Source organism: Sinocyclocheilus anshuiensis, unplaced genomic scaffold (assembly GCF_001515605.1).
Source record: "Sinocyclocheilus anshuiensis isolate Anshui unplaced genomic scaffold, SAMN03320099.WGS_v1.1 scaffold2231, whole genome shotgun sequence".
Lineage (NCBI taxonomy): Eukaryota > Metazoa > Chordata > Actinopteri > Cypriniformes > Cyprinidae > Sinocyclocheilus > Sinocyclocheilus anshuiensis.
In genome coordinates, this window is record NW_015540973.1 from 57,393 (window position 1) to 68,740 (window position 11,348).

The following is an 11,348-nucleotide window of genomic DNA, read 5'->3' on the forward strand; positions in this document are numbered from 1 at the left end:
AAAAGGTTTCAGTTCTGTCACTCATAGACATGAAGAATCAGCATGTGAATCTCAGCAATGGTGACAAAATATTCTGATAATTTTAACATGATTTTCGTTCTATAATGCTGTGCAAAGTGTTTTTAAAGCTCTTCATATTTTATTAAAATGCAGTTGTGACCAATAACATAAACTATATTACTCATTACCACTGATGACATCAGTGAACCTGCTACAACACGACAACTATGTCATTATCAAAAAGACAGCCAATATAATCTAAACACATTTTCTCTTGATTTTTCTTACCATAACCAATGTGTTTCACAAACACAATTACAACAACCAGAGAAAAACTAATGTTAAAAAGTCAAGGGTCAAGAGCCCAACTAAAGCAAACACTTATCTCCACAACGGTGACTTCAAATTGTATTATTTTCAATAAACATTAACATCTAAATCTCTGTTAATTCTTAATAAGAAATTTTTAGACAGATGACAAACAAAAATTCAAACTGGTTAGTAATGTGTGAAGTTGGTGATGTTGTTTGTGGAGATGATTAATCATCTTCTGCTGAGATCTTGAGAGATTTAATGTCTTTTATTTCAGTTGATTTCATCTAAGGCTGTGGCTGAAGTCAGTTGTAGTTCTTGTTTCTCTTTTCTTCAGTGATTCTGCTTGTTAACAGCAGGTGTTCATCACTAATGCTCAATCAACACTTAATTAATCACATAATTATCTCATTAACTTTAACACTGCTTCAGTGTTACTTTAACACCCTTTTAGAGTGGGACCATATATGCTCCGAGCAGTGTTAATTTAACACTCGGGATTTTACTGTGTAGTAGTATCTAATAAATAAGTACTAGTACCTAATAAATAAGCACTAGTATCTAATCAATAAGTACTAGTACCTAATCAATAAGTACTAGTATCTAAAAAATAAGTACTAGTAACGTTAAATTAGATACTAGTGCGGTTTATAGATTAAATGTTAAAACGGCTTGCCATAATCTAAAAGTCATTTTATCTGGATTCATTATGAGCATGTCTGTCCTGGGTACAGCATGGTTAAAAAACAAAACAAAAAAAAAACACATAAGGTTACACTTAGCTTGCTCGTGAGTTTGACACCCATGTAATGATGCTGTAGACCAGGAGTGTATATGTGTACAAGCCAGACTCCAATGAGAGAGTGAGTGAGGGAGTGACTGTGGGGAGCGCAGTGAGTCAGGCCGCCGAGCACTGCACATCCAATGGAGCTGTGCGGATCCCCATCCCACTCCAGCTTACTGACCGCATTTATCAACATTCACGTGATCTTCAAGGATGGACGACGATCTGGTGTGTGAATATGACTCCACCTGGGACACGGAGAGCGACGGGGACGAGCTGGAGAACACCGGCCGCAGCAAGAAAACACGGCCCGCTTTCGTACGTCTCTCTCTCGTTCCTCTGTGAACTGTGTGGGGTTTATACTCTCTCTCGTTCCTCTGCCTCTGCTGCTCTGTGTGGGGTTTTACACACAAACTGTGCGCTGTGCTTCTCGCAGCAGTCGTGTATTTGATTTTGTTTGTGTTCGGGTGTGAGACGCTCCGCTAACTGCACGCGCATCTTACCATCGCTAACGCTCGAGGAGGGGATGTGTATATGAACCCCCTTGAGAGGTTATTTCTTTGCAGGTGCTTCACTTCTAATATTTGATTTTGTTTGATAGAATAGCATGCTAGCTAGTTATTTGATATCAGCGCTGCTGACCGGAAGTGCGTCCGATCTCCACATCATCTGCTGGAAGTCACATTAGGCCACAGACGATAGCAAGTTGTTTGAAACACCTTCAGTCTGCTATATTTTCAATCTTTCACAGCATTTGCTCATGACTCTAACCCTAACAATAAGCATAATGCAAAATACATTGGATTTTTAGACCGGACCGTGTGACTCTAATACTGTTATATCGAATAAGGCCTATAATCATTTGAGTCCTTGCCACTGAATTTTAGCCTTCAGAGATGCAGCATTGTGTTCCTGCTTGTCCTAAAAAAATACTGTTATATCGAATAAGGCCTATACTCATTTGTGTCCTTGCCACTGAATTTTAGCCTTCAGAGATGCAGCATTGTGTTCCTGCTTGTCCTAAAAATGTCAGTTTGATACAGCATAATATTTCCTTACAATATTTTACATAAGGGTAAGATGGACAAGAACAATGTGACGTTCCTTTACAAATGTAACATATTTAGAAACAAGTTAGCATATGTGCAAATTATGCATCAGCCAATGTGTTCATATAGGAAATAAAACAAACATTGCTCTTTTAGTTGTTAAATAGCACAAAATATTACAAGAGGAATAAGAAGTCCACCTAGATAAACTTTTATGGAATGTCTAAATGAATTTTGATAAAATTCTTATTAATATTTTTCTGATTTTAATGTCATTATTGTACAATACTAAATTAACTATTCTATTTAAGATTTTATTTTGACAATTTAGATGAATAACCGATGACAGACAAAGCAGAATCCCAGTAACGGAGATTAATTTAAAAGGTAAAATGATTCTATGACGTAGAGGCATAATAGCAAGTTAGCAACGCTATGAATGTTAACTCAATTAACCTAGAGCGAAGATGTCTGAAACATGCAACAGCACACTGCTAGGGTCCTTCTGTGCCTTACCCCAAGGGTACAATTTTAACTGTTTACTTCAAAATAAAAATACTCATTAACAAATCAACACACACACACACACACACAAAAAATGTCATAGATCACTATTTTCCAGAGAAAACCTCAAAACAGTTTTGAATGAATAAATCTCACAAATGTTGATAGTGACTAAATTAAAAACAGAGTGGCCGTTCATCAAAAGTGTTGTGGTGTCTGTGGAGGTGGTCTTGGAGGTCATCTGACCCCGTCTGACCATGACCTGCAGTGCATTCACATCAGTCTATAGCTAAACTTAAACACAGATCTTTGAAAATACATAGCTCTGTTGTGTAACACATTAGTTGTATTTAACTAAATTGAATTTGAGCTGGTGTGGAGGATTTTTAAAAATGGTTTATTCGAGAGTAAAATGCATACTGTTAATAGTTAGCCAGGAGAATTCTTTGCTGAATCGCTTGAGCAGCTTTGTACAGTGTAGTAGAAATGTCACAGGAAGCTCCTACAATGACTGGGATGAGCAAACAGTCTATATGAGACTAAACACAATCAAAGTGTGTGGTTCACTGAATCACCTGTATTCGTTTGAGTGAAAGACAGCTTTAGCTGCTTGGACACATAAGCCGCTTTTCCACCAAAATTACCAGGAACAATTTGTCCCAGGAACTTTTTTTCCCCCGGACCTGTTGCTGTCTGCGTTTCCATTGCGGTCTAAAGTACCGAGAAGATTAGGCAAATAGTCTGGTGACTTAGGTCTGCGCGCGTTTCTTAATAGCAAGTACAAAAATTACGGACTTGCATCCTCGGTAGTTCGGACTTCGTGAGTTCGGCTCAGGAGTATGAACTCCCGCGGACGGGACGACACAAGTCCAGTAATTCTGATACTGATACCGTCAGTCAGCTCGCCTCGGCTACTGCAATTTTCCTCTCTGTATTTACAATAAGACAAAATATATCAAACACCACTGCCTCCTTTCGTTTCATTTAAACATATTAATAGCCGCAGAAATGTAGTTCAGGGAATGTATATAGCCTACATTAAAATGAAACGAAATATTATATCAAACAGTATTGCCTCTTTTTATTTTCATTTTAACATATTAATAGATTAATAGAATAAAGACCAAAGATTACCTGTTAGATTTACCCAAAATTAATTATATCTCATGATTAACCACTACAGAGACATCAGAGCCAGCGGCAAATGTCAGAAGGACTAGCCAAGTCGAGACTGCTCTTGTCGGGAAACATGAGCACTGAGCGCCGGCTGATCGCGTGGAGCTCATGTCTCCGAAATCAACAGCGCACATTTTTAAATAGGCGCTGTCTTTATAAATAAACCGCAGATTTGAGTTTTAAACAACTACATTCTCGCCAGAAATACTCTTAAAAACTACATTTCATGACACAATAACAGTAATATTTAGAAAATTATCCGAATAAATGGTGGTTGAAATACAATGCTGCGTGAACTCAACCAATCAGCATGTTTAGTGCCCAAGTCCCGCCCCCGAAAGTTCCGGACCTTTGAAAAAGTACTACCTCACGAGCAGGGACTTTCTGAGGGGCAATTTTTTACCCGGAACTTTATTTAGATCCTGGTTCCTGCATTGGAAACACACCGAGTACCGGCCCAAACCCTGCGTTCCATTCGGAAGGGCTCATCCCTACGCCCTAATCCCTTCACAGGGTTTACCCTCCGGAGTGAGCGCTTCGAAGGGTTGAAGGGTGTAGGGGACAAAACAGTTGTTTCTTGAAGTGCCCTTCTGCGTCATCATCACGTGCCCACACGGAGGTGCCGTCATCATGCAAAGAATCTGCGCAAAGGATCATGGGAGCCCGAAGTGTCCATCAGTTGTACCCTTCGAAATCCTGCTTTCCGAAGGGCCCTTTGAAGTGGGCAGTTTTGAGCACCTTCAATATGGCGTCCATGATTGTTTTCACTCTGAAGTGCCCTTCGGAGGGTGATATATCCCGTTTGGAACGCACCACAAGTCCCTAGTTCCTGGGTAAAGTTCCTGCGGTGTAAACGGGGCTATAGTTGCTGCTTGCCGCTATTTTTTTTTCAATTTATAATTTCCTGAAAAAGTCTGAAACGTTAAAGAGCCACTGTTCTCCAGCAATCTACCATGAATAGATTGGGATTTGGGACGCAGCTATTTAAAGCAGGAAGTTGAAACTAATGTTTGGCCCTTGGTTCTTTGCAGTGGTCCAACTCCTCCTCAAGAAACCTCAGAGCGGCCAAGGACATGCAGAACTACAGACACGGATATCCAGTAAGAGTCTGCCATTCTCCTAAAATAAACTAAATAGTGCACTCTGAATTCGTTACAAAAACCCCTGACGTGCTGATGTGATGATCTTCTATGATCTCGCTGTAGAACATCAATGAAGAGGAATGTCCAGAAGAAAGAATGACGAATTTAAAATTCTATCTCAATGAAATTAAATCATCGCCTGATGGTACGTCTCCACTTTCTCTTGAGCTGCAATAGCAAGTCCCGAGTTGAGGTGTATTGCACTTGTTTTCCTGTTGGCTTTGTTTTTGAGCTCTTGTCATGTTTCTTGTGGTCCTCAGATGTGTCGATTGAGACATTTCACACCGAGTGGAGAACTGATTACAAAAGACTGGAAAGAGTTCACTCCTACATTCAGTGGTAAGAAACGCGGCTCCTCATGATAATTGGTTTGCCCTGTGAGGGATTGTGACCGTGTCTGTCCAAGTCTCCTTTTGACTAGGTTTTGTTAAGCAGATGAGATGCTTTGGATTAGGGTTGTAACGCTACACAAACACGACGGATCGGTACAGCAGGGGGAAAAACTAAACATAATATTCCTTTTTTATTATTATTATTATTATTATTTAACAGTGGTTTACTGAACAAATTGCTATTTCTTTAAATAAATTCAATTATAATAAAAATGTTCTTAGGGATGAAAATCTACCTCAGCTTCTGCTCTAAACTACAGTGAGCCCTTTCACATTACTATAAGGTTACAGTTAACAACAGAGCCCCAACTTAAATTCAATTACTATTTATTTTTAACTATAATAATCAACACTCAACTTTAAAAAAGTGCATGTAAATTGCACATAATGCAGTTTTTAAATTAACTTCTAAATTATAAAATTTCTATTTGTTGTTGAAATATATTCATTTTACACAGTATCTGCCATAACTTCTGTTTCGTAACAGATTTATTTAAACATACATTAAATAATTTAGACATCACGAACAGGTAAAGTAAAATATAATGAGTTTATAGTCTAATATTTGGTGAAATTCTGTTCTCTAGACTTGATTTTTCTAGTAAAAACGAGCTGTGACACTGATGACTTAAATGATAAATTAAATGAAATGCTACGTGATGTTGTTTACAAGCTGTTTTATTGACGTCTTTCCGCGGTTGAAACACTGATTGAGTGATTACATGAGATGTTCATTCATGTTTATTTCACCCGTACTGAAAGTTTCCGGTATGAATGCGTGAACCGTTACACCCCTACTTTAGAAACCTAAAGCTGTGTTGTTTGTAGGTTGTTTCCTCTGCGAGAGCCAGGAGTGAACTACATGGCTGCAGAGCTCACCAAGAAGGAAATCCAAGTAAGTCATGACGATCCCCAACTCAAATAAACCCTGTTCCAGAGACTCTAAATTGTGCTGTGGGACTGAAGCTGGCTCTCGTCCTGTCGTCCGCAGGCCTTCAGAGAGAGCGATGAAGCTAAGAGTCGTCTTCTGGATTCCTACGAGCTCATGCTGGGTTTCTACGGCATGCAGCTGCTGAACAGAGAAACCGGGGAGGTGAAGCGCGCCGAGAACTGGAGGGAGAGATTCGCCAATCTAGAGAGGTAAGGTGACTCCTGCATGTCCTGAGATGAGCAGCAATCATTAAATATCTTCCTTCAAATCAAACGCTGGCTGTTCATTGTTCTTCTAGTGTACAGAAGAAATCTACTGTTTAGTTTCCAGGCATTCAGTAAGTTCCTCACCAGTACTGGGTCGCAGGCCCCTCATCAAAAAAGCGTGCGCATACTTTTTAATACTGTTTTGGATATGGATATGAATCATCTGTGCACTCACAGTAAATGATAGAAGTCATTTGGCAGTTTTGTTTCCTACGAAATATAATCTTCATCCAGCGCTCCTTTTGTTTCCGTTCTTATAAAATTACAGAGAGGCTATTTACACTTGACTCCGCCCATCAACGTGTGATTGAGATTGAGTCAACATTACAAAAGACGCTGGTCAACATCAGGTGTAGATGGTGAAGTGCGTGCTGTAGTCTTTTTGACGTGATCAACCCTTTTCAAATCTCATATCACGTCGGAAAGGCATTTATTTTCAACAAAAATGAAGGAAATAATTGAAAAATTGAAAATAAAGTATGGGGTAGGGTTAGAGTAGGGAGGGCTTTATTGTCCCAATAAGGCGGCATCCATTTAATAATTTGAGTTAAAATTATACTCAATACATTATTATTATTATTAGTTTCAGACCTTTTGTAAACTCTTTTTACCGATTAGATCAAAATATTAATTGCTTTGTGAATTTGCTATTGCTGATTCTAAACACACGATTGACTGCTGAAATATTATCAGGGAAATGACTCTCGGGTCAGTGTACGCCAATCCCATCGACACACGAGCATTTATCGGTAATATTCTCCCAGGGCTCGTGCTGTAGTGACGCCCCAGATCTCAGGCCACTACAACTAAAAACTGTCAGAACTTAATTACATTTGATTAGTACCTTTTAGCATGTATGTAACTACATGAGGTGACTATTTAGTGAACATTGGCTGCGAGGTGGCATTATAATAAACTCATTTACTTTACTAATCTCGAGTCACTTGTAACAAAATGTTATCAAAAGAATACAGATGTATTAAACTGTTTAACAGATAAAGGCTGATATATTTTGAAGTGTGGCAGATATTGAGTTATTGGCCTATTTATGTCACAATGTCCAAACTTCACAAAACACATGAAAAACAGGACATTCTGACAAAACATTTCATAATTACAGCCATTTTAAATGATGAACCATTCATACCCATGTGAAGGACAGATGAAGGCTGTAATACTGATTTTGTTCACTAGAGGATAAGAAAACCTTTTAGAGCTCAGTTTAGCATTAGTGTCAATGGTTCAATACAAAATGCAAAGAAATGTATTTCTACAACCATGGTACACAAACATTTACTGAGTTTAATATAATTAGTTTGAAAAGAAAACTGATCTCCAACATGCTTACATTTATAAATAATTCCTTATTTCATTTTGTGTGTGTATGTATATATACACACACACACACACACATCCTAATGAAACTGAATATATTGCTTGAATATATTGCTTCCCTATGGAGATAGGAGAAAATCTGACAAAATAGAATTGTATCTGTTAATAAATATCATAATGTTTTTTGAAGAGACACTTAAAAACACTTTATGTTTTGAAAAGCTAGATGACAGTTTCATTATCACTGAATTGTCTACATTGGTGCTTGGACCCTGATGATTTCTGATTGCAGTTGTATTTTTTTTTTTTTTCGTAATAAGATTAAAAACATTTTATACAATCATGTTTTTTTTTTACCATTTTATGCTTTGCATCTGATTTATTAATCACTATTAATGAAACAGTTTTGTCACCAAATAATTCTGCAGTTTATTGAAGGGCTTTCCAGACAGCATGGTGACTTTCAGACAGAAGTAATTCTGTTGACTCCAAATAAAGAGTGAAAGACAGTCATGTGCATTTGCTAGAAAAATAAATAATAATAATAACTACATTTCAGAATGACGCGTGGGCTGATAGAGTGTATTAGGATGTATTGAAACCTTTTCACTCTTTCTTTATTTCCAGACAGTCTTTCTCACATGCCACTAAAAATAATTTCACATCTGCTTTCAGAAACATGCACAATAATCTCCGAATCACAAGGATACTCAAGAGCCTGGGAGAGCTGGGTTTTGAGCATTTCCAAGCCCCTCTGGTGTGCTTCTTCCTGGAAGAGACCCTCGTCAGAAAGACCCTCAGCAGCGTTAAACGCAGCGTGCTCGACTACTTCCTGTTTGCCGTGCGGGACAAGCGTGAGCGCAGGAAGCTGGTGCGCTTCGCCTTCCAGCACTTTGAGCCCAAAGACAAGTTTGTATGGTGCCCCAGAAAAATCCAGAAACTCTTCAAGAAGAAGTCGGAGAAGCGGCAGAACTCTTCAGCTGGCAGCGGAGAGAGCACAGCGCAGGACGAAGGTCATTCGCCATACAAAAATAAAGACGGAGAAGCCGCAAGTGAACCAAAACATAGCAAGCCTGTCGCTGATCTCACAGATGCAAAGAAGAAAGTCGACAGTGACTCCGTAAATAACTACATTTCAGAATGACGCGTGGGCTGATAGAGTGTATTAGGATGTATTGAAACCTTTTCACTCTTTCTTTATTTCCAGACAGTCTTTCTCACATGCCACTAAAAATAATTTCACATCTGCTTTCAGAAACATGCACAATAATCTCCGAATCACAAGGATACTCAAGAGCCTGGGAGAGCTGGGTTTTGAGCATTTCCAAGCCCCTCTGGTGTGCTTCTTCCTGGAAGAGACCCTCGTCAGAAAGACCCTCAGCAGCGTTAAACGCAGCGTGCTCGACTACTTCCTGTTTGCCGTGCGGGACAAGCGTGAGCGCAGGAAGCTGGTGCGCTTCGCCTTCCAGCACTTTGAGCCCAAAGACAAGTTTGTATGGTGCCCCAGAAAAATCCAGAAACTCTTCAAGAAGAAGTCGGAGAAGCGGCAGAACTCTTCAGCTGGCAGCGGAGAGAGCACAGCGCAGGACGAAGGTCATTCGCCATACAAAAATAAAGACGGAGAAGCCGCAAGTGAACCAAAACATAGCAAGCCTGTCGCTGATCTCACAGATGCAAAGAAGCAAGTCGACAGTGACTCCGTAACGAGAGTCGACTCTGAGAAACACTCTGAGGGCTCTTCAGAAGATCAGGAGCCCAATCCAGATGCTGTTCTCAGTAATGGCTCCAGTGTTAACAACGGAGAGACTGTCAGCGATGAGCCGAGCTGTGCTGAAGGCCAACAGGTCATCCAGAAGCCTGAGCAAGCAACGGAGGCCTTGAATGCTGGTTGTGAGCGTGTAGTCGGTTCTAGCGCAGGATCAGCAGACTGTGACGACTCTCGGGACGAGACGGACCATCTGCTCTGTGCTGCTGACTCCCAGGAGCAGCGTGAAGAAACGGCCTCAGGTACGAGTGAGGACAGGACAGTGACTGACAGCCCTAAACACAATGCACCAACACAGTCTGAGAAGATTCCCAGGCCTGGCTTGATGATGACGAGCGTCCAATCAGAGAGCCATGAGAAGAACGCAACGAACTGCAACCAGTCGAATGGATCGGAGAAGGAAGAGCCGATGGACATTGTGGACACGAGTTTATGAATGACTCCTGAACACGATAAAGCACTGAAAATCGACACTGTATGAACTTACAAGATAAGATATGAACTGAGCTGTTTTTTAAAGAAGGGGTTCATTCAAGCACGTTTTCTGTGTGGTGGTTCGGTTATGATGGGGCCAAGTGTACACCTGTCTTGTTATAGCTGTTTTTTTCTAGTTTGAATGTTTATTTGTCCATACTTTCATACTTGCAGTTTTTGCAAGCTTTTTTCTTTTTCTTAAACTGAAACTGTAAAAGAGGAATGTACATTCAACTAATGAGAAGCAACTATTGATGAGAATATTTCAATAGTAAAAACATAAGAGTTAGGATTCAGTTTTTCAGCAGATATACTGTATTTTTGCTGATGCAAAACTGTTTCGTGTTTTTAATGATATCCCTGAATTCAAATGAAGGAGCTTGTCTTTTACTAAGCTAATGGAAATTTCTGAGTTCAAAAATGTTCATTTTACATCTGCAGTCATAAACTATAGAAGCATTAATAAGCCCTATGATCAGACGTTGTATAAATCAATCCCTTAGTGATTCTCTGAATGTGCAGCAATGCAGTAACTCCAAATTTATAATTAAAACTCTTCCCACAGTACAATAAATTAACACTTCATGAAGCATTCTAGAATAAATATTAAAAAAACATGATTTAATGTTTATATATTGTTTTTCTGTTGTTTTAAAATAATAACAATAATTAAATTGTACTTTTTTTTGCTCATTTGCTGAAGCTCAGTAATAATAAAGGCAGAGGAACTTAAGGAAATAAAGGAAATGTGTATGTTTTGTCAATTTGATGTCTTTAATCCTTTACCAGTTTTAAATCTGTCAAACCTCCTGAGATCAAGCCGTTTAAGAGGAAAAGGAGACACAATGATAATTGGATGAAGTGTTTTGTAGCTCATGCAGAAAATGTGAATGATATTTGGACTGTTTTCCTAATGCTCACCATCTCACATTGAATTAATGAGTTTTTTGGACCTACTACTACACCTGAAGGCTCCAGACCAGCAAACTGCCAAAACATCTGCTTTTATAGAGGCACACTTGCTGATGATCAGTTAATCAAAGACATTTGATTAGCAGAGCCTTATTGAACCATATGTGCAGACATACAGAGGAATTGAAATACCGTTTCTCTTCTCTCTCATCAAGCATTTACATTGTCAATGCAATACAGAAGTTTGTATAAAAAAAATTAAATATCGCAGTCAGTGCAATATAAAACAGATTTTTGTATGCAGGT

The 11,348-nt window shown here is 39.1% G+C and overlaps 1 protein-coding gene across 1 annotated transcript; it reads left to right on the forward strand.

The window, feature by feature from the left end:
• The first annotated feature begins 1,047 nt into the window (after positions 1-1,047).
• LOC107690085 (opioid growth factor receptor-like) lies at positions 1,048-10,140 on the forward strand. The gene is made up of 7 exons (XM_016488324.1): positions 1,048-1,414; positions 4,857-4,925; positions 5,031-5,112; positions 5,228-5,306; positions 6,188-6,254; positions 6,351-6,499; positions 9,147-10,140. The coding sequence occupies exons 1-7, from the start codon at positions 1,310-1,312 to the stop codon at positions 10,090-10,092; spliced, it is 1,497 nt and encodes a 498-aa protein (XP_016343810.1). The 5' UTR covers positions 1,048-1,309; the 3' UTR covers positions 10,093-10,140.
• The last annotated feature ends 1,208 nt before the right edge of the window (positions 10,141-11,348 follow it).

Coding starts and splice junctions, on each gene's coding strand:
- LOC107690085 (XM_016488324.1), top strand. CDS start 1,310: ATGGACGACGATCTGGTGTGTGAATATGACTCCACCTGGGACACGGAG. Junction 1,415..4,856: donor AGAAAACACGGCCCGCTTTC/GTACGTCTCTCT, acceptor GGTTCTTTGCAG/TGGTCCAACTCCTCCTCAAG. Junction 6,500..9,146: donor AGATTCGCCAATCTAGAGAG/GTAAGGTGACTC, acceptor ATCTGCTTTCAG/AAACATGCACAATAATCTCC.